Source organism: Rana temporaria, chromosome 13, assembly GCF_905171775.1.
Source record: "Rana temporaria chromosome 13, aRanTem1.1, whole genome shotgun sequence".
Lineage (NCBI taxonomy): Eukaryota > Metazoa > Chordata > Amphibia > Anura > Ranidae > Rana > Rana temporaria.
In genome coordinates, this window is record NC_053501.1 from 56890316 (window position 1) to 56914805 (window position 24490).

General features: G+C 41.2%; 1 protein-coding gene across 4 annotated transcripts in view; it reads left to right on the forward strand.

The window, feature by feature from the left end:
• The window catches only part of FMN1 (formin 1), a 354391-nt gene that overhangs the window by 200484 nt on the left and 129417 nt on the right, over nucleotides 1-24490 (forward strand). For 2 of the 4 annotated variants that reach the window (XM_040333461.1, XM_040333463.1), the window contains 2 exons: nucleotides 4681-5537; nucleotides 7810-7966. In XM_040333461.1, the coding sequence (XP_040189395.1) occupies nucleotides 4681-5537; nucleotides 7810-7966 (1014 nt within the window). Of the gene's footprint in view, nucleotides 1-4680; nucleotides 5538-7806; nucleotides 7967-24490 lie in introns of all 4 variants that reach the window. The other 2 variants (XM_040333460.1, XM_040333462.1) reach the window with 1 other exon arrangement.

The window sequence follows — 24490 nt, forward strand, 5'->3', positions numbered from 1 at the left end:
CACTCTGTTCAAGAGCACAATGCTTTTGAAAGGAAACACTCCATTTTCATGGCTTTTTTTTTTTTTGGTGGCCCTAAAATGTTTGGCTGGATTGCTTTGTGTTATGTGAAACCCTTGGCTTGTTGGTATCTGACTTGTTGTATGGGGGCGTCTTTCTCTCAAACCAAACCTGTCCTGAAGAATTGGTTGCTATGTTTCTGAACAGAAAATGGTTACTTGTCTTAATTCCGACCAGATGCAAGTTGTTTAGTCTCTTGCCAAGTGCCAGATAGACATTATTAATTGAGGGCAATTTGATGATGATGAGAAGGGCCCGCAGAATTACCATTTAATGACCCATGCCACGTTACATAGCTTTTCTTTTTGTTTCCAGCCTGCACACAAATAAAATTGCTGTATGACTACAAAACATTGTTGAGGAAAATATGATGCATTAAGTCTTTAAAAAAGAGAAAAAAATATGCTAAGACATTTTTATCAGCCATCAGTTTCATCTGCTCTCCAGATTCTTAGTAAGTTGACTTTGTTAGAATAAGAGTGATTAACTTTAGTTGAACATTTACGATATGGAAAATAAAATGTTTTGTGCTGCCTTGTTTTTATGCAGTGTTGCCAATGTATACAACTGTGCACATGGCTGAACTTGGATACAAAGATCTAGGGTGCACATAGTTTATCTTTTAAGCCATTAGTTTATTCTTCATTGCTTTGCAAGGCCTTATTGGCAACTGCGTGCTAGGCTGCACGTACTCGGTGTGCTGTGTGCTTTTTTTTATGCAATAGAAGCACAGCAAACCGGTTAAGCTTGCAATTTTTAGAGCATAATTGATGGTTTGTGGTACATGGGAGTGTTATTTAGTAAGATGTGGTCATTTTTAAATACAAAAATTAATTGGTGATAAATATTTAGTATAGTTTCTTAATATGCACAAGCAATGATTGAAGCCCTCTGATAGCGGTCATCAACGGTCCTACCAATAGAAATGTTTCTATCCATTTTCTGCCATCTTCCACACATGAGGGTAATTTGACATAGAATTATATATTATAAAACTAGTTGTATTACCACCCCTTTCCATCATTCTTAAAGGCTGCTCAGTTTGCTTAGAGGTCAAATTGCATTTTTTTTTTTTAACTAATTACAATTGGAGGTGCATGCTTTCTGCAGCCCCTATATTCGTTGGTAAATTCACACTCTTCATCACTGAGCAGAGCACATAAGGGCTGGGGAGCGCTTCTCTTTTTATTAAAGATGTATTATAACATTTTATTTCTAATACACACTTATCCTTTAAATAATTTCCAGTTGCAGGAAAGTGATTTCTACAACCCCCTTCATTTCATTAACTATCACGGGGGCAGTTTGTGGCTTTAACTGGCCTTCACATTCTCTAAAATCTTCTCTGATGAGATTGGTAAATGGAGTCCTAGTACACATGGATAAAAACTGGCATTATAGAAAAACGACCCTCCACACCCTGGAATAAAAAACAAAAAAGAGTTTAAAGGGTTTGTAAAGGTTTGTGATTTTTCACCTTAATGCATCAAGATGAAAAAACACCATGCAGTCACGGGCCCCCCATCACCCCGTTTTACTTACCTGAGTCCATTGACCTGCTGTGCGTGTCCCCCGGCGTCCTTCTCCACGGAGTCTCTGCATTGATTGGATAGATTGATGGCAGCACAGCTATTGGCTCCCACTGCTGTCAATCAAATTCAATGACGCAGCCGCCGGGGGCGGGACCGAGTCATACACTGTGTCTATGGATGCAGAGTGTATGACAGGGAGCACGCCTTCAAGCTAACCCCCTCGGGAGAGAGCTTTACAGGGGGGTTAGCTATTGCGGGGAAGAGATGAGACCGCAGCCGAGGGACCCCAGAATAGGAGGATCCGGGCCACTCTGTGCAAAACAAACTGCACAGTGGAGGCAAGTATATGTTATTTAAAAAATAAACCTTTACAATCACTTTAAAGTGATTCTAAAGGAAAGATAGATAGATATCTATCTATCTCTCTCAATTTTAACAAACATGATATAATTGGCTGCTCTTTGCAACAGAGCTTGACTTGGCCACGTCCCTGTTCATCTCCAATGAGGAGAGAAAAACCTGGGAGAGCCGCTGTTCTTGTGCACCTTTCTAGATTGAGATAGCGCTCAGGTAAGTGTAAGAGGGGTCTGCACCCAGGTTTTTTTTACCTAAATCATAGAATGCATTACAATAAAAAACCTTGAGCCTTTAAAACCACTTTAGAATCTTTAGCAGGCATATTAACCGCTTTCCAACCGCCTCAGAGTAGGGTGGCAGAACGGCTCTCCTGTGCTGGATCACATACCTAGTACTTGATCCAGCACTTCCGGGTAGTTCATTTAAAATGAATGGGCTTGAACGCATGTCAGCGCCCCAAAACAGGGTCCATAAATCCACCATGTGCTGGACCTTAGACAAGAAGATTAGTAAAATGTTTAAAAAATGAAATACTGCTGACTTGTCTAGATTTGAGTTTAATGCAATTTTGTATGGCAGCCTGTCCGACATAAGCCAGCTGAGCATCTGACTTCTGTCAAGGGGCATGCCAGAAAAACCTCTGCCGATGGGCATTGGAACAGCGCGCTCATCCAACAGGTGCGAGCACCGACCAGTGTAATCGGGATTAGTACAGTGAGCTCCTCAGCTGAGTTGAACGGAAAAAAAACTGATAGTGTGTATCAGGCATTAGACTTCCAATCCAACATTATTGTTTATTTGGGCAGTATGGAAAGGTGGTCTACCGAGCAGTAGAATCTGTTAGTGGTAATGGTTGCTGCTATTTTTTTTAACAAAATTTGGTTTATTTTTTTATTGCAATTTCTACAGTGCTGGTGCTTTTTGAAAAAAAAAAACGGGGTGATAATTACTGTACCTCACACACACTGAGCGTTCAGCTCCACTGAATGCCAGGAGAAAAACTGCTTTAAAAAATGCTCCCAAAGCCTTGTTTTTAGGTGCATAGAACATGGATTTATTCTGGCACTTGGCATGATTGCTCATTAGCTAAACATGCCTAGCATCTAAGCGAGTCTAGTGTTTTCTCTGCCCAAAAGCCCCTCTCCTGAACGCACAAATTATATATATTTTTTACTTTTCAGCCTCTAAATGCACCTCTTCTAATACAGCACTTGTGTGCATGGCCACATAGGCCTAACATAAAGGAGCGTTTACAGGCATTTTTAACCACTTGCCGACCAGCCGCCGACGTTTTACGGCGGCAGGTCGGCTCCCCTGCGCGAGAGCACGTAATATAACGTTGGCTCTCGCGCAGGCCACTAGGGGCGCGTGCACGCTCGCCCCCGTGTGCGTGCCCAGCGGGCTCGATCGCCGCCGGGCACCACGCGATTGCTCGTTACAGAGCGGGGACCGGGAGCTGTGTGTGTAAACACACAGCTCCCGGTCCTGTCAGGGAGAGAAATGCTGATCTTCTGTTCATACAATGTATGAACAGAAGATCAGTCATTTCCCCTAGTGAGGCCACCCCCCCTACAGTTAGAACACACCCAGGGAACATACTTGACCCCTTCACCGCTCCCTAGTGTTAACCCCTTCACTGCCAGTGGCATTTTTTTAGTAATCCAATGCATTTTTATAGCATTGATCGCTATAAAAAATGCCAATGGTCCCAAAAATGTGTCAAAAGTGTCCGAAGTGTCCGCCATAATGTCGCAGTACCGAAAAAAAATCGCTGATCGCCGCCATTACTAGTAAAAAAAAATATTAATAAAAATACCCCCTATTTTGTAAACGCTATAACTTTTGCGCTAACCAATCAAACGCTTATTGCAATTTTTATATTTTTTTACGAAAAATATGTAGAAGAATACGTATCGGCCTAAACTGAGGAAACAACATTTTTATATATTTTTGGGGGATATTTATTATAAAATATAATTTTTTTTCAAAATTGTCGCTCTATTTTTGTTTATAGCGCAAAAACTAAAAACCGCAGAGGTGATCAAATACCACCAAAAGAAAGCTCTATTTGTGGGGGGAAAAAGGACGCCAATTTTGTTTGGGAGCCATGTCGCACGACTGCGCAATTGTCAGTTAAAGCGACGCAGTGCCGAATCGCAAAAATTGCTCTGGTCTTTGACCAGCAATATGGTCCGGGGGTTAAGTGGTTAAACTCTGCGTGCATGAGGCCTTAAAGTGATACTAAAGTCCTTCTTCTTTTTTTTTTTCTTTTTTTTCTAAATAAGAAACATGTTATACTTGCCTGCTCTGTGCAGTGGTTTTGCACAGAGCAACCCAAATCCTCTCAGGTCCCTCTTTGGGTGCTCCTGGCCCCTCCCTCCCTGTTAATTGCCCCCACAGCAAGCAGCTTGCTGTGGGGGCACCCCAGCCAAGCCGCAGCTCCATTTGTCAACTCAGACATGGAGCCCAGGTTCGCTCACCCTCTCTCTCAGATGCCGCTGCTGTCAGTTAGCCAATTGGGAGGAAGAGTCCCGAACGGCCGGAAGCACTCGTGCACATCGCTGGTTAGAGAGGGGCTAAGATGAGAAGGGGGCTGCTGTGCAAATAAGGTTTTTTATCTTAATGTATAGAATGCATTCTGCCTTTACAACCACTTTAACATTGACACAGCTCATTTGTATAGTTCAAATTTTGTAATGCTCATATTTGTTTACCTTTGTTTATGGTCTACAGACACAATTTGAAGTGGAAATCTTCAATGTTCGTGGAGAGCAGGCTGTCCATGTTACAAAGCTAGAAGAGGCCATTCAGAGCTTACAAGAGGACCTAGAGAATCGGCTGAATAAGGGAAAAGGTGAAAGCTGTGATGCCTGTGTTTCTACTGAAGATGAGAACCAGCCAAAAAACTTTCGTAGCGTTTACATTCAGACGGACAGGGACACTTTTCTGAAACCAGGCGAGGAGGACAACAAACTTCAAAAGAGCAACCAAATAGTTCCTAAGAAGCTGAATATACCATCACTGATTCAGAGCTTGGCGAGCCCCACAGAATCTCAGGAATCATCTTTGTGTGTGCCTCTCTCACCTACCTCTTTATCAAATTCTAGCAGAGTTCCTCCACCACCTCCTCCTCCTCTCCCTTCTTTGGGAGGTCCTACACCACCTCCACCACCTCCTTTGCCAGGTTTTGTGCCTCTACCGCCACCTCTTCCACCCGGATCAGGGCCGCCGCCACCACCCCCACCCCCTCTTCCAGGCTCTGGTCCCCCTCCACCAGCACCTCTGCCAGGCTCTGGTCCCCCTCCACCTCCACCTCTGCCAGGCTCTGGTCCCCCTCCACCTCCACCTCTGCCAGGCTCTGGTCCCCCTCCACCTCCACCTCTGCCAGGCTCTGGTCCCCCTCCACCTCCACCACTGCCAGGCTCTGGTCCCCCTCCACCCCCAGGCTTTGTTCCTCCACCACCTCCTGGTCCTGGCTCTTTCTTTGGGTTTTTATTATCCAAGGAACCCCCGCGCAAGCCCCCTGTGGAGCCCAAGTGCCCTATGAAGCCACTCTACTGGACTCGAATTCAGATCAAGACCAGTAACAGGTAATATACAGTACAATGCTACACCATATCTTTAATTACTTCTGGTGGTGAATGTGTTTTTTTTTTTGTTTGTTTGTTTTTTAAACCTGGTGCCATTAATAAATGGTCCCTCACCTTCCTCCTACAATGGAAGAAAAAACAAATGAATAAGTGACTTATTCATTAATTTCTGGAGCACTGTACACATCGCAGCGTCAAGTAGTTTACTGTTCACACTAGTAAGATTTCTTCTTTTGACTGCCATTGTGCTGCAATGCATCACAGTGGACAACTCATTATACTCATTGACATTTTTGAAAAGGGTCTAGGTGTTTCTTTTGATGCAGCACAGTGTTTTTTTTATTCCGCAGACATCAGTGGAAATGTTATAAAAAAAAAAAACATTGTGTATTGCGTCACATCTGTGTTCAGTGCTGTCATTTCCCAACTGCTGCCGATGGAGAAGCGGTTAACTGAGCACGAGGAGTGTCATTGAGCATTAGTGGAGGGTCTTTACATTGTACTATCACATAGGGGCTATTGGTTCAGTTAATGGTTTTAAAAATTCCCCAAAAACTGTTTAATCTTCCTGCTCTAAACACATCCAGTGCATCTACACAAAAAACTGTAGTTGCACCACACATTATATATCATTACGCTCAAGAATGGGAGAAATAAATCTATGGCCATCATTCACAGTTAGAGGAAGTTGACTTCCGTGTAGGGCTGCAACTAACGATTATTTTCATAATCGATTAGTTGGCCGATTATTGTTTCGATTAATCGGATAATGGCCTTAAAAAAAAGAAAATTATCATTAAAAAAAAGTTTTGGGCCAATTTGTTCGGCAGATTACAAAACACAAATTGCCGCAAAAAACACATTACATGCTTTTCTGCAGCTTCTCCATTGAAGTATATTGAACCAAAAAAAAAAAAAAATAGCACCGTTTTGCGTTAAAAAGTCCTTGCCCTTTCCAAATACGCAGCAGCTGAAAAAAAATCATGGATGTGAACGTGTCCCATAGGAAAACATGTAAATGAACTGTAGTGTGTTTCTGCAAAAAACTGAGGTGTGAACCCCAGCCTGAGATGTTTAGTAACATAATGGGGTTAAAAAAACAAATAAGTACAAAAAGAGCAAATACTCGCTACTGTAAGGGGTTAATTTTTTTACTGTGGGACAGTGAAAGTAATATTTACAGTAGTGATTTCCTTTTTTGTACTATAAAGGGCTAATTTTAGTTTTTTTTAACCCTGTTATGTTACTGGCCGATTAATCGATTAATTTCATAATCGATTAGTTGTCGATTAATCGATTAGTTGTTTCGGCCCTACTTCCGTGTATTGTTTATACCTATAGGTAAGCCTATAATAAGGATTACCTATAGGTACTGTAAATATTTCCTAAATGTGTGCCATTTAGGAGATCTTTACTGTATATGCAGACCCGGAAGGAAGACAGGCGAAGATGGATGCAGCCTCCAGCAGTGGCATCGAGGGCTTTATTTGCAGGTAAGTTTTGCACAATGTGCTAGTATGTGATGCATACTAGCACATTATGCCTTTACTTTTGCAGCAAAAAAAAAGGCAATTTACTTCCTCTTTAGTTCTAAACAGGGTGCTGTAAAACATTACCTATGGACAACTTTAGGTACAGAAGTTTGTTGCCATTTCACAGGAGCACACAATTTTAAGCCTTGGCATGTTTGGTATCCATTTACTCGGAGCATTTTTTTTTTTACTTTTTAGTGTATTTTTTATTTTTTAAATGAAAATTTGTTTTATAAACGTGTGCACTAATATGTGACCTAAAAAAAATGCAACAACCATTCCAGCACACCCACTTCCAGAAAATATTTCATGTTTGGGGCTTTGAGTAAGACTCCTTTCACACTGGGGTGCTTTTCAGGTGTTTTAACGTTAAAAATAGCGCCTGAATTGCACCTCTCATGCCACCCCAGTGCTTTCAAACTAGCAGGGGTAAAAAGCGCTGCTATAACAGCAGTAAAGCTCCGCTAAAACTATCGGCACTTTACCACCAACGCCAGCACCGCCCCAGTGTGAAAGTACCCTTAGTCTTTAGGCCTGAAATGTACATTTTAACATGTGTGAAAAATTCAAGTGGTTAATATCTGCTTGGGTAAGATGAATCATTTTAAAAATTGGACTCAGTGCTTAAAACTAGGACTGTAGATTGTGCTTAAAAATAACTGAATCAAATAATGAGTTATTGTATATAATTTTGTATCTGTCTATTTTTTTTATTTTTTTTTTAACATTCTATTTAGTAGCCCAAAAACAAGCACACCGGGTTCCTTGTGGGATACACTAAGGGAGCCAGATATTGCAGACACCAAAGAATTTGAAGAACTGTTCTGTAAAGCCAATGTTCAGCAGAAGAAAAAGCCTCTTTCAGAAGCCTATGAAAAGAAAACTAAAGCAAAAAAGGTATGCAATTTTTTTTCAGAAAACAAACCATTTTGTGCACTTTCTTTTATTGGAGGCTTCTACTAGACAAAAAATATTGCCCTGTATTTCTGAATGACTAAAACTTGCTAAACCATTTAATTTAATTTACCCTACAAATATACTGCAATAAGCATATTTTGTACAAAATGGGACTTTAGGCATTTTATTATTGAAAAATGCTTTTTAAAAAAATGCATTTATTTTTGTATAGGTCCACATGCCAGTAGTTACAAGGAACCTGCAACTAAGTTTTAGTTGTCCTCTGCTTCTCTGTGGGTTTAATAAATTGATCAAAATGGTTTGTGGGTGCAATGCCAGGCACACTCTTCCTCCAGCTTTCTGCCTGTAACTTTGAACAGGCTTTTAGTTTAACAACTGAATGGCGTGTGAGCGTAGCCTTGCACTTCCACACTGATTTTAATGTGACCACAGCGGCAGAGGAGAGGCTCCCCTGTGGCTGTCACAGTGGAAGAGGTGAGTTGGTGGCAGGAGCTGGAACATGTTAACATATTATACCCTAAATACAGGTGTATCATGTTCTGAGCAGTGAACTTGGCCTATATGACTCCACAGCAGCCGTTTTTTAGATGTATTTTTTCATCATGCAATTACCTCCTTAATGCCTTTAGAACCTCTTTAATGATTTTTACCTTAAAGCATTCTCTGCATTAAGGTAAAAAATAAATACTTTCATGCTCCGCTCCCCATTCCCCCAAATACCGGTACTTACCTGAGACTGATCTTAATCCAGCGTTGTTCCCAAAAGCAGCATCACTGCGCTCTCTTCCACAGGCTGAGACAGCAGTGGGAGCCGTTGGCAGAGAACGTGGGTTTGGAAGCGAGCCTGCATGTCTGCCCCCATAGCAAGTGACTTGCTATGGGGGCAGACAGAAGATTACCATTGCACAGAACAGATGAGTAATACCATGTTTATTATTTTAAGAAAAAAACAAAAAAACTTTAAAACCACTTTAAGCAAGACATTTTTATTATTTTGCAGCTTATCATTTCTTAAATGTAATGGCTGTATTAGTTTACTTTTCTTAGGCTTTTTTTTTTTTCTGTTCTATTTTCACCTGGTCATTTTGCCATTAAGTCTTTTAACAGACCAAGCTGTCCAGCAAAAGTGTCGGTTGGAGGGTTGAGACAAACCATTTATCACTGACAGGAGTGCTTGCAATGGTCAGTTTTTTTTTTTTGTCAAACCTTTATCCCAAAAGTGAAAAAAAAAACTGTTGCTGTAACTGCTTAACCACTTGCATACCGCAGGCCGTCATATTACGTCGGTTTTCAGTGGAGATATCTGAATAATGCCTGCAGCTACAGGCATCATTCAGATATCGTTTTTTAAAGCCGGCGATTCTGAGCACAATAAGAATGATCATAGCGGCTAGTCAGCTGCTTCACAACCCCACACTACTCTTGGAGTATATAAAAAGAACAGGACAAAAAACAATATCCAATATTACAAAGTACCTATTGGTTTACATGGTACCTAGGTCATGGACTAGAGCCAATCTTGACCATGTAGCATCAAACATACTCATAGCATTCCTTAGGGAGTATGTATATTTTTAAAAAAAAATAATCCCATTGATATCTAAAATCCACTCAGAGAGTTGGCGGGTAGTGAGAGGTCCACTTAAGAGCAATCTGTCTACAGGCTACAAAAAGTGCGCGTCTTATAGTGTTACCAATAGAGGAGGTATAAATAGACGTAAAAGAAAAAGATGAGAATAGTGCGCTTATTCAATAATGTGCCATAAAGTAGTGTACTCAAAGAAAAAATATGCTGAGTATCCAAACATATAAATAAATAAATAAATAAATGTGAATAAATTCCAACTAAAGCCCAATGGTAGGAGTTAGTTCATATAAAGGCAAAAATCTCATAGAGATAACTTGATAGAACAAAAAACAGCTAAAACATCTATCCAAGCATCGACTGTTAAATTTATGAATTGGCCGCTCACCTCCCAACAATGACCCAAGGGTCAAACAAGGCTCATCAGATAGTCGGATAAGGAATCCTGCTGATGGATCTGTAAAGGCATCCAGGTTCCAGGCAAAGAAGAAGAACTACATCCAAAACTTGGCATCAAAACATCTTGGGTAATTCCACATATAGAGGAAACCGCTCGCTCCAAGGAATGGCACTTCTTGTATAAATAGCGCTCAAAGGAAACAAAGAACAGCCATAGTGCAATATTGCCAAATGAAAAGTAAATGTATTAAGTAAAAAAAACTGCTTACATCAAGTAAGGATAAAAACCTCAGTAAAAAGCAATGGGATTAGTGACACACAGGCCTCTTCACCGTACTTCTGTTAAAACACCACCGGAACTGACGTCACAAGGCTCCACCCAATGGGTGTGGAATTACCCAAGATGTTTTGATGCCAAGTTTTGGATGTAGTTCTTCTTCTTTGCCTGGAATCTGCATGCCTTTGCAGATCCATCAGCAGGACTCCTTATCCGACTATCTGATGAGCCTTGTTTGACCCTTGGGTCATTGTTGGAGGTGAGCGGCCAATTCATAAATTTAGCAGTCGATGCTTGGATAGATGTTTTATCTGTTTTTTTTCTTCTATCAAGTTATCTCTGAGATTTTTGCCTTTTTATATGAACTAACTCCTACCATTGTGCTTTAGTTGGACTTTATTCACATTTATTTATATGTTTGGATACTCTGCATATTTTTTCTTGAGTATACTACTTTATGGCACATTATTGAATAAGCGCACCATTCTCATCTTATTCTTTTACATTTATTATGCAGTGTCTTTCGAGTACACTACTAAGTGGTTGCAGCTAATTCACGGTCACTATACATGTACATTTTTTTTTTTTTTTCTGCATTTACTTTCACTATATTCACTGGAGGTTGACCATAGTAGCGCGCAAGTTTTCTCTTATAACGGTATAAATGGACGTATCGCAGTAACCCAATAGACAGTGGTTCAACCGGAATGTTAATATCAAATAGCCCATTTAAGGTTCCAGTCACCTCCGCCCAATATCTTTGAAGTTTTGGACACCGCCACAAAAGATGCATTAGCGTACCTGTATTACCACATCTAGCACAGGCTGGCTCAGATTTCAGTCCAGTTGCATACAGAAGTTGGGGCGTTCTATAGACTCTGTGGAGAATAAAGATCTTTGTCAGTCTGTGTGATGGAGAAAGAGACAGGGATAGAACTGATGTGTTTCCCAACCAGCCCTAGAGCGGATGGTTAAGTTCAGTAGGAGCCTGTCTGACAATACCCTATATTTAGCAGAGGTGAGACCCTTTGTTGACCATGCCTATACCATCTTATCAAGAACAAGGATAGGGGGGGGGGGATATCCTAGCAGAAGAGAATTGGGTATGTAAAGCATGTCTTAGTTAAAGGAATTGCTAGAACCGATGAGATTAAAGAGAAAACTCTCCCATTAGATATTCAAAGGATTTAAGTATACCGTTCTCGTATAGCTGGGCTAGAGTTGTTGTTCCTAATTTCCCCTATCTCTGAACGCCTCTAAGAGCCATAATTTGAGGAAGTCTATCATTTTCCCATATGGGAGTATATCTGGTAGGATAGGAGACGCCCAGCTTTTTTTTAACTGTATCCTATTTTTTACACATTTAATGTGCAGGTAGGCATATTGGCGAGCGAGACACCCCCTCTTGCACCGTCTGGGACATGGCTCTTCAAACTATGGCCCTCCAGTTGTTCAGGAATTAAAATTCCCAAAATTCCCATCATGCCTAGTCATGTCTGTGAATGTCAGAGTTTTACAATGCCTCATGGGATGTGTAGTTCCGCAACAGCTGGAGGGCCGTAGTTTGAGGATCCCTGGTCTAGAACATGGAGTGGAAGTCGACCCTTAAATGCATGAGAAAATAATCATTGAGCAGGAAGGTGTATCTGCTCAGACTTTCACCGAGCAAGGTGCTATAGTTGGGATGCAAAAGAGTATAACCTTGGATTAAGAACTGCCGGACAGCCTGCATTTTTAGGATGTTGTAAATACAAGGGGTTATGTTCCACCGTATTAATTGCCTAAATATGGTGTTAATATTGGTAAAAATCTGTATGGGTATCCAGATCAGGCCATTGTGTAAAAAATAAAGAAGCTGAGGCATCCATATCATCATTTTAATTAAATTGATATGGCCTATTAACGATAAGGGGAGCTTATTCCAGGTTTTACTTTGGTTTTGGAATCTAAAAAGTAATGGAAGTATATTGTCCAATAAATATATGACTGTGGGGAGTCATAGTTATACCTAAATATTTTATAGAGGATACAACCTTAAGATGAGAGAGTGTAGATGTGCCCTGGGAGAGTCTAAAACTAGGAGATTGCAGGCAAATCACCCTAACAGATGCCACCATAGTGGAGTATAACAACCGCACCCACTGGCAGAAGCCAGAGCCAAGCCCAAATTTTTCAAGAATGGCCCACAAGTATGGCCATTCGACACTATCGAATGCCTTGATGGTGTCTAATGCCAAAAAGGCACAATTTGAGTGGCCCGGAGCCAGAACCTGCATATTTAAATATGCACGTCTGATATTAAGTACAGTAGACTTATTGGGCATGAATCCTACCTAATCTGAATGAATAATATGTTTAATAACCTTATTTAAGCTAGTAGCAAGTATCTAGGCAAGAATTTTAACGTCTGTGGATAATTGATTGGTCCGTAAGATTCAGGATGTAGCAAGTTTTTATGCTTTTTGGGTATGACTACTATTACAGATTGACCCATAGTGTCTGGAAGCCGGCCCAGATGAAAGGCCTAATTTAATGTACTAAGGAAGGCGGGAAGCATCTCTTTATAATATTTGTATAGGTTATGGTTATGGGACCATCAATCCCTGGGGCCTTGGAGTTAGGGAAGCTCGCCACCGCACTTTCCACTTCCAGTAAAGTGAGTGAAGAATTATCTCTTCTGTTGAGATAACCGGAAGATTAATACTGGCCAAATAACTAGATAACTCTGAGGTATAGTCAGCCCTAGAAGTATATACAGTACAGACCAAAAGTTTGGACACGCCTTCTCATTCAAAGAGTTTTCTTTATTTTCATGACTATGAAAATTGTAGATTCACACTGAAGGCATCAAAACTATGAATTAACACATGGGGAATTATACATAACAAAAAAGTGTGAAACAACTAAAAATATATTTCATATTCTAGGTTCTTCAAAGTAGCCACCTTTTGCTTTGATTACTGCTTGGCACACTCTTGGCATTCTCTTGATGAGCTTCAAGAGGTAGTCACCTGACGCAGCACCCCATCACTCTCCTTCTTCGTCAAATAGCCTTTCACACCTGGAGGTGTGTTTGGGGTCATTGTCCTGTTGAAAAATAAATGATGGTCCAACAAAAACGCAAACCGGATGGAATAGCATGCCGCTGCAAGATGCTGTGGTAGCCATGCTGGTTCAGTATGCCTTAAATTTTGATTAAATCCCCAACAGTGTCACCAGCAAAGCACCACCACACCTCCTCCTCCATGCTTCACGGTGGGAACCAGGCATGTAGAGTCCATCCGTTCACCTTTTCTGCGTCGCACAAAGACACGGGGGTTGGAACCAAAGATCTCAAGTTTGGACTCATCGGACCAAAGCACAGATTTCCACTGGTCTAATGTCCATTCCTTGTGTTCTTTAGCCCAAACAAGTCTCTTCTGCTTGTTGCCTTTCTTTAGCAGTGGTTTCCTAGCAGATATTCTACCATGAAGGCCTGATTCACACAGTCTCCTCTTAACAGTTCTAGAGATGTGTCTGCTGCAAAAGGTGGCTTCTTTGAAGAACCTAGAATATGAAATATATTTTCAGTTGTTTCCCACTTTTTTGTTATGTATAATTCCACATGTGTTAATTCATAGTTTTGATGCCTTCAGTGTGAATCTACAATTTTCATAGTCCTGAAAATAAAGAAAACTCTTTGAATGAGAAGGTGTGTCTGAGAAGTTGTCCAAACTTTTGGTCTGTACTGTAAATTCTGATAATAGGACTTAAAAATAGATATAATAGGGCTAGTCTGATTGAAGACGTAGACTATTGTCTCAAATAGTAAGAATTCGCCTCTCCCTCAACCCAGCTGAGTCGCTTCTGGAAGAAGAGTTTATTCCTAGCCCTAGATTCCAACAGTTCATTCAGCCTATTTTGAGATGAGAGCCATTCTTGTTGGGTATTCGGAGAGGTATTCTGAATATACAGGGCTTTCGCCACAGAGGTATCAGCCTTTGCAAGCTCAAGCTCTCTATAGGAGGCAATTTTAATAATACTTGTATTCTGGATTAACATTCCCCGAAGATGGGCCTTTAAAGTGTGCCATACAACTTGTATGGAAACAGAGCCCAAGTTGAGGGACCAAAAATCCACAATTCGAGTAGAAATGGCATCCTCTTTGGGAAATGGTTCCAATCAAAAGGGGTTCAGCCACCATGACATATTAGACGTCCTAATCCCTGATGTTGGAGTAAGGCTTGATCGTTCTTATCGGCGACCCCCTGCCCCACCTACCGCTGCCCTCCAGTGCTGTAAGAAAGGCATAGAGATTTCCGATGGTCCCCGGCAAACTCTATAATCCTTTGAGGTCCAGGCACGAAATTGTGCAGCCCAGATGTGATGTCATGAAGTAAACAATGCCAAGATCTCGGCTAAAAAAGCATCAGATCGTCCATTTTTTTTTGTTATCTGATGCTTCCCTGCCTGAAGGAGAGATGTGGGGTCTTATAGACCCCACATCTCTCCATAAAGAGGCCCTGTCACGCACCATTCCGATTACAAGTTATGTTTACATTCCTGCAATACGAATAAAAGTAATTGGTAAAGGGACAATGAAAAAAATAAAAGTAAAGTGTCCCCGCGAGCTCGCATGCAAAAGCGAACGCATACATATGCAAGTCGCGCCCCCGTGTGTAAACGACGTCCAAACCACACATGAGATATCACAGCAAACGTTAAAGCGAGAGCAATATTTCTAGCACTGGATCTCCTTTGTAACTCTAAACGGGTAACCTGTAAAAAAATTTAAAAAATAACCGGTCGTCTATGGAGATTAAGTACCGGAATTTGGCGCCATACCACGAGTGCGCAATTTTAAAGCTTAATGGATGGATGTAGGATGTAGTACAGGAATGGATGTAGGATGTAGTGCAGGAATTATCTCAGGTTTCAGACACAACTTTGATACGTTTATGGGCCCTTATTTGAGGCAGTCTGCACATGGCTAGACTTGGAGCTACTTGCAAAAGCTATGCCTGCAGTTACCATTCTGAGTTTTCAAAAAAGCCCCAGCCTGTTAAGACTTTTCCAGTCAATTGCCTTTTACAACCTGTGTTGTATACTGATAAGCTAATCCATATTAGTTTTTACTCCTTCCAAACACTTTGCTTAGCAATATTCTATTGAGAAGGAATTCTAATTTATTTATTTTTTATAAAAAGTGGACAATTTATTTTGTGGACCCAGCGACTTGTCTTAAGCCTCATAAACACGTCGGATTTCTGTTGGACAAAGCCGTGAAATTTTGTCCACAGGGCGTTGGCCATGAACTTGTTCTGCATACAAATGGCAAAACTTTCGTTGGCTAACAAAAACTGTTTTTTTCTGCTCTTTAGCGACACCTTTTGGGCAACTTCTGCTAATGTTGTGCTATGGTTAGCATTGCTTCTGAGCATGCGTGTTTGTACTTTGGATTTTTTTCCGACGGACTTGGGTACACACGATCGGATAATCCGACGGCACACATTTGTTGTCGGACAATTTTAAAGCATGCTATAAAACATTTGGTGTCAGAAAATCTGACAATAATTGTTCGATGGAGCATACAAACTGTCAGATTCTCTGACAAAACCCTGCCATCACACATTTGCTGTCGGAAAATCCAATTGTGTGTACAAGACTTTAGACTCTACCTGCCCCTGTAGAGACCTTTCTGTATCAGCCCCTGTAGAGACCTTTCTGTATCTGTTCTTGGAGTATGAATACACTAGTCCAGTTGGATTAATAAAGCAATGCCACATCCTTTTTTTTCTTTTTCCATACATTTTATTCAACTAAAAAGAAAAGAACAAAGACTTATGTCCTCAGAAACATAATACCCGTCAACAGCTGAACAGATACAATGGCATGATGAATCGTACACTATTTACTCTCAATGTGTGATCACAAGTGTGTGTATAGAAAGGTGCAGGGAAAGAGTATATTAATCCCTAGGTGTATTGCATAAAATCGATCTTCCAAACGGAAAATTTTCATATTGCTGTCTCAGAAACAATATGTGCCAATCAAATTCACAACTTGCAGTTGGTATACAAACGGGATTCAAACGGAACCAGATGGACCTACCTTATGAATTGAGTGTTAGAACCAGGATATGGTATTCCAAAAATCCTGTTTGAATCCTGAAGTCTATACTAACTGCAATTTCTGATAAATTTCTATGATAGCAATACATTTGCCCATGAAATGGCTGTGCTTTGTATCAGTTACCAGATTGTTTTTATGTAATATGCTTGATGTTTTTAATTCTGATTAATATTTTTTTTACTTTACTGGTTGTCTACACATGTTCTAAAGAGTACCAAAAAAAAATCCAACCAGTATTTAGATTTGGCTGTCCTTATAACTTTTGTATGGAAGTGCCCAGTTTACCATAGGACTAAATAGGGCTGCAGCATACATGCACTGTACATAGTGAGCACATTCGGAGGCAAGGCTGTGCAGCTTGGAGTAGGCAATGAAATCGGGATTAGGGGCTGGATAAGGCATCTATAGGTACAGGTGTGCAGCACTCTGAAGGTAGGAGCAACTAAGTAAAACAAATATTCAGGTACAACTGCCTTTTAATTACAGTCCATATATACTAATTATCAATTTGACTATATTTTTTAACTGTACCTGACATCTGTCTTTAGTTCTGTTTAACTGTACTATTTCAGCAGATGTGTTGAAGGGTAAGGGAGAATCTGCCTTGAATAAGTCTTTATTAATTCCCCCTTAAATAGACATTATATTGAAACTAAAAAGTGCAGCAGGCCACTGATGGCATCCCGAACCCCACTAGGTTTCTAGAATTTGCCCTTATTTTGGCAACCAGAGCAAGTATATTTCAGGTTCCTTGTGTCCAAGTCTCTCCTCTCCTACAGCAGAAGCAGGGTTTGGTGTGGGGCAATTGCATATGTCACAAGCCAAGGAAAACTTTGTTGTTTGGACTATTTTTCTCTGTGTAATGAATACTCGGAGCTGGTTATATTCATTGTGGCTAGACCACCCAATTTCTACTTGTGCTTTGGAGCAAACCGTCCAGTTTTAAAAATGATTTGGCCATTGGTAGTAAAATCTTTCAGATCCAGATGTTTGGCACCCTTGCTGGACATCCTCATTGTGCATAGAAAAGAAATTGTTGCAAATTGACAGCAGATATTTAAAGATTAGGTAAGGAGATTTCTTCCTCCTTGTGTAAGCAAATTAATCGTATACAAATTAACAAGTATTTTAACAGTTGAATAGTTGGATCATATAATTTGGGTTGATTCAAGATTTCGGTGTGACAAATGCAAGCATCCTGTGAGTGGACATTCTCTCCTCGCAGAAAAACAGATCACACAGTTGGCTTTGATAGCTGCTAAAGTCCTCAGCTCTCTCTCAGAAACTATATCAACTTGTGACTTTAAATTTATATCGGTGTTTCTCAATTCCAGTCCTCAAGGTGCATTGATCCATTTCACTGCCTTGGTAATTACCACAGCCATTTCATTTGAGGGAAATCCTAAAAACATGACCTGTTGGTGCACCTTGAGGACTGGATTTGAGAAAAACTGGTTTGTATACACTTGAAGCAAATTTACAGCCTAGCAACTGAATGCATACTGGACTTCCACTACTAAGATTCAAAAAAGATTTTTAATCTATTTTCAGAGTGACACAAGTATTCAGCTCTTACACCTGTGCAGGCACTGTGCCATATACCAATCTCCAGGGTGTTTGTTGAGATATAAGTAGGCAAAATCACACAACTGAGGACCCACACAGTAGATCCAGCAAGACCAGGAAATTGCCACAATTCATTGTTTGATGTCAAGCTGATACCTGTTCAGCTGGGCCCAAGGGCAACTTCATATTTTTATCTCATGGTGCTGCATAGTTAGAATGCTTCCTTTTTTCCTAATATTCAGAGAATACTTTTTTACTGGATTGTTGGTGGGTAAAGTATACACAGCCCAACTGCTTGCAGTTATTATTGTTTTTGTATCTTTCCACGTGTACACACACACACCTATTTTATCGCCATGTTTCAAAAGAGATACACAATTCATCTTAGAATGACCTACTCACAGAAATGTATTTTTAAGGTCTGTGCACATTTGCATAACTTGTAGCAAGCAATAAACCATATTTCAATATCTTTGTTGCTGTAACCTTTAAGGAAATATGTGATGGGAAAATGCTAGCTGGCCTGCCCCAATGCTGATCCTCTGGCTTCATTACTTTGTGTGTCTGAGGCAGAACAAGGCAAGTTGAGATATCCGATTTGGTATAAGTGTTCCAGAAAATCGGCTTAACAGCCAGACAAAAGGCCTTTTTAGAATAGATCACAAACAGTAGCATATTGGTTAATGTACGTTATTCTGCATTTAAAAATAGTTTGTGGTTAAAGCATGGTGCGTAGACTAGCCCGAACAGTAAATTAGAGAATAGTGTGAGAGGTTTTGTATGTGTATGCTAGCACTGTACATATTGTGAATACACTACCTCCTGGGTGTATACTGCAAGCATCACTGTTGTGGTATGTGGGTACATTTACCAACCTCTTATCGTTAAAACACACTTCTAGGTTAAAGTTATTGGGGTACAAAGGCTTTGTCTATCTCCAGAGTCAGATTTTGTCGTCTTGCATTGATCTGTGTCGGTACTGTCTGAGGATCTTTGCTCTGTCCTTTTTCTCTTTGGAATTGCATCCAGACTAAACGATTGACGTTGCTTAATACGGTTATCTCTTGAGTAATGGATGACTATTGTTTGCCAGTAAAAAAGTATCTGCAACTTTTAAGTTCTGCTTTATAAAAAAGCACATATGATGTGCCATATGGATACAGCAGCATAATACGCAAACATTTCAAGCAGCCAGGGCTCTTTCCTGTTGCCTGTGATCCCAGAGGCTGCGAAGGAAGAGGGTAAAACTGTGCATGTGCAGAAGGAAAGAACAGGGTGAAACTCCCTCCCATGGCACTGGGAAAAGGAGTTGATTTTTGCATTTTTAAACTCTGTCCCAGGGTGCTAATGCTCCTGTTCTTAAGCTATAGAGGGGCATGTAGGCTGTGACACTAAACATTGTCATGGCCATAAAGTGGAAGAACAGCCAATTTAAATTTGGCGTCATTTTTAGCTACAGATTGACGCAAGTCTGTTACATCGGGCACTACTGCACAGTCTCCCTTTGTCACTTTGTTCTGCACCCTTTACTTTCTTTTAGAAACATTTCTCTTGGTTGGCACCAGCAGTTCCCAACTACTACAATATAGCACAGTGATTTTTAAATGCCTACCCAGCACAGAAGGCCTCACCTCACTACAACTTTGAAGTTCATGAGTAACCCTGTGCACCTCACATGGCGAATCACAAGCACAGATGGCCTCACCAGCTCATGCTCTGCACATGGCAGTGGGGAAGGGGGGAATTAAGGGGCCTTGGTGCCCAACAAAATTACTCGGTGGCTAATATAATAAACAATAAACACATTGGGGGGGGGGGGGGGAATGCCAGAGTTAAGGAACCACCTCTGATCTTGCCACTGAAAAAAAGGTATCAATTTAAATGTGCCAAAGTAATCTAGTGGTATAGAGAAGGTCAACAGTTTTATAAGAGTCATCCTGCTAAGGTTTTGTTAATAATCATATATGCAGAAGTATTCTCATGCCACTGATGCAACCAAACTATATCAGCAGGTGTTAAACAATCAACAATTGAGCAACTGCTCTTATTAGACCTTAGGTTTATTCTTATTTTGAATTTGTAAGTCAGAACAGTACATTTTTGAGCGTAACTCCAGCCTGTGCAGTGATGTAGGATGTTTCAGGCGCTTCTCTGCATTTAGTCGTGTTACTTGGGACCATGCAGTGTGGGATGTGTCTGGTGCTGCAAGATGGCTGCTCGAAGGTATACAGAGTCGAGCAGTAGGCAGTGACATCACGCCACCTTCGTTCGTAAGTAGGAGTTGTTTGCAACTCGGTTGTTTGTAACTCAGGGATTGCCTGTACCTATAAATAAGTGAATGTGCAAAAATCATCAAATACAAAAGTTAATCTCTTGTGAAAAAATATCATACATCATTAAACATAAGTGACAAATTATCCAGTTTCTCCTTCAAAATCACACAGCTGTGAGAAGCCATTGCAATAGAGTAGTTTCAACAATTTCCACAGGGGGGTTGGGCAGTATTGACCAGTTATCTCACCACCTATTTCTTGTGGGTGGATGATGCGTTATCCTTTTGTACCCCAGTCCCAAAAGTGCTGGGCAGGACCAAATTATGTGTAGCAAGCCCACATCCCCAACATATCTCAGGCACAAAAGAGACCATTTCTACCCTTTATGCTGTACGTCTGAGTTTGCTTAGCCATGATATCCAGCATACAGTTCTGCAAATATCTTCTCCGTACACTCACTTTTAGAGCCCATCATCAATGAGCTGTTTGCACTTCCTAAATGTTTAGCACAGCAATATCCCAATAAGGAGAGATTCCCTGTGGTGGCCCCTGCCATCTCTTGTCTTGACAGGATGCCAACAGTCCCTGTAAAAGGATACTCCTGTGTTTAAGATCCCAGCAGATGAGATTTAAAACCCATTTTTTATGGGGAAGGGGGTTAATTACCCTTAATGGGCCCTGCCATGCTTTCTCGGGTTGCTTCCATGGCTGTCTGCTGCCCCCTGTCAGCCTTCCATAGCCCAAGATTTAACGTCATCTTAACGGATCCCTCCATTCTCCATCAACTAAAGCAGTTTCTCAAACTTTTTTGTCTTGCGGCGCACCAAAGATCTAAAAGTTTTCACAGCACACCTGAAAAGATTTACCAATTTTTGTGGTGAAGAACTTATTTATTTTTAGTTTCTTTCGAGATCTAGAACAAGTCTTGTGTTACAAAAAAAACAACGAATGACAGATTGTGTTTTTATATATGTTACTTTTTTTTTTTTTTTTACTTTTGCGTCATTGATTTACCATTACATTTTTCGATACGTTCAAGGTTTCAAAATGCTAACAATTCAAATATGTATTCAAAACTCCCAGGGCACACCTGCAAATCTCACACGGCACACAGTTTTAGAATCACTGAACTTTTTACCTGTGGCCTTGCCACTAGTGCTTGAATGGATTGGCAGGTGCACTTTGCCAAACCTACAGTCCAAGCCTATGTTCCATCCAAATGCAAAGGATTATTTGGCTCAAATGCACATCTGCCCCATGAAGGAGAACTCTTTGGTGCCTGTTTAGATGATTATCACGGGAGTAAGAGTACCGTCTTTTTCCCAGGGGAGAAAAAATCTTACTCTTCCACAGGTAGACCTGAGACTAGGAAAATTTCCTTCGATCCCTCTCAAACCTCCAGTTTCAAGTCTACATCTGGAAAAAACATTCTTTGAAATTCTTGGTCCCACAAGCTAGCGAAGTCTGGCATTAAGCCCTCTTGATGATGGGGAGTCCTGACTTGTTAGAGAGTAGGGTCATCTATTGGCCTGCTGGTCCCAGGAAATCCCAGACTGCCCCTCCACCTTTTGTGTTCCCAAATTTTTCCTCTCCCACAAAGGTGGGTCTATTTGTAACTGTTCAGCAGCTCATCTCCCAGGGGGTCATTGCACCAGTCATTATGGAAGAATATTTTCAGGGTCTCTACTCAAAGGTATTCAGTTCCTAAGCCACGTAGGTGAGTTCGGCCCATTTTTTTTTTTTAAATGGCACTCAACTTGTTCTGCAGGTTCTAAAGTTTAACATGGGCAGGTCAGTCATTGCCTCCATTATTCTGGGGGATTTTCTTGTTCTAATGGCTATCCAAGATGGATGTCATTGCTGGAACTGATTTATCGCTTAGAATAACAGGGCTTTAGTTAGGATATGGCAATGTCTATGATCTTCCTGCCCAAGGACAAGCTTCTGACCCTTCTTTGTGATGCCCATTCAGTTCTATCGGCAATCTTCGATTAGTGCCTGCATGAGTTACCGGGGCCTGATGGTAGCCACCTTTTTTTGACCGTGCTGTATGCCCCAGGGTTTCAATCCAGAATGTTGCAACTCAGCATTTGGGCAGCATGAGACAAATAGACTTGGTCCTTGGACCCCATTGTATGCATCTGACCTACAAGGCCAGACTCTTCTGGCGTGGTGTATTTCCAACCCAGGGTTGGAATCGTGGCAACACTTTTCTCAGATATTAAAAGTTCTCATAACAGATTCCAGTCTGTTGTGCTGGGGAGGAGTCCTGGATGCAAGGACTGTCTTTTCACATTGGACTCTTTGGTTGCGAGGTCATCCAACAAGATTCTAGTAGGACAGTGACACAGCTGTGGCCTAGGTCAGCCATTAAGGAAGCACCAGGAGTCATGCTGCTGAAAAGAAATCAAACTTAATACTCACTCTCTGCATGTTCCATCCCTGTCTGCTATCCACATCCCGGAGTGGGAAAATTGGCAGCAGGAGGGATGGGGGGGGGGGATTTTCTGAAATTTTTATAATGAATTGGATAAGTTTGTCAACAGGACAATAGACACTCTGACTCCCTGGAATCAGTTTCACCTGATCTACACCCTTCCGACCCTACAGCTACACTCACATTTGCGCTGGATGATTACCAAGGTGTGAATTCTGATTCTCATTGCACCTAATTGTTCTAGGAGGACATGGTACTTGGACTCGCACTCCTGGCAGACTTGCTGTGGGCCCATTCATATTGTGTCCCAAGAACTGGTCCATCGTCCTGCTTCTCAGTTGCTGGCTTTAATGGCTTGGCTGTTGAAGCCTAGGTGCTAAAGATCAGGAGCCTGTCGGATTCAGTCATCCCTACACTTTTAAAGGCCAAGAAGTTAACTTCTCACACCTAAAAAGCTTATTGTGTGATAGGAATCTGAAGGATTCATCAGAATTTTTCAATCTTTTCTTCAATAAGATCTATGTCAGCATTGGGCTTTGAGTACTGCTTACCACAGTATTGAAGACTAGTGAGTCAACTTCTCACAAAGTCTACCATCACGCTTAAAAAGCCTATGTTGCATGGTACAAGACCAATAAATTTAATCCTATGAAGTACTGTATTTATTGGCGTATAACACTCACCTTTTTACCCTGAAAATGGAGGATAAATTGTGCCTGCGTGTTATACGCAGGGGGCTGTTGAATTTTTTTTCCCTGAAACCTCCCTCTTAAAGTTAGGGTGCGTGTTATACGCCGATAAATACGGGTACTCGGTAGAACAAATTCTTTCTTCCCTCCCATCTGGTCTAAATTGTCTAGACTTGAGTGGTATTTTTCCAGGGTGTTGTACTCATCTCTTTTTTCTCTGTACTTAAGCCTGTAACTCTATGGAACCCCAAACTGTTTTTTTTTCTGGCCCTCCCGAGGCTACCCTGTAAACCTAATAATACTTTATCTGACCTTACTTGCAAGGTGGCATTTCTTGTTCACTGATGCATAAAGGGTCCTTATCCTAATGGTCCTTTCCCAGTGTGCCATACTGACAGGGTTTTCCTGAGGCTTAAAGCTTATTTTTTTCACCAAGGTGGCTTTCTCCTGCCACCTCCACCAGGACATTGTCCTGCCTTCCTTATGTCCTGCTCTAAAACATCCCAAGAAATGTTCTCTCCACTGACATTAAGTGATGCGAGCTGTGAGAGTTTTTCTTGCCTACGGGCTGTATTAGACAATCGGGCTCTCTTTGTGCTTTGCAGGTAGCTTCCTGCTTCTCGCTTCAACATTGCCAGGTGGATTGGACACGTCTTCATTGATTCCTATATTCTAAAGGCTAGGATTTCCTCATTCTCTGTTAAGGCACACTACTAGATCTGTAGATGCTTAATTGGCTTTTCAGCATCTGTTTCTGCCACCTGGGATTATGTTCACATGTTTTTAGGTTTTACCAGGTGGATGTTTAGGCCTTTTCTAATGCCAATTTTAGTTGTATGGTGTTATAAGCTGCTGAGTCTTTCAAGCCCTTCTTGACCCATTTGTTACGGGGGCCTGCTGTCGTCTTATTTGCTGTGTTGCCCATACTCCAGTCGGACCGCTTTTTGACATCCCTTGGTTAAGCTCCAAAGATCTTGTGTCTTTTACTGTATGACCAACAAAATAGGTTTCATTTACCTGTAAAATTTCTTGGCGTACAGAACATAGGTCCCTCCCCTCTGGTTTTTTTGTGATCTTCCTATTGCTTGCTACAATACCGAGGCTAGCTGGAAGTGGGAAAATTGGCAGCAGGGGGGATGGGGGGGGGGGGCATTTTCTGACATTTT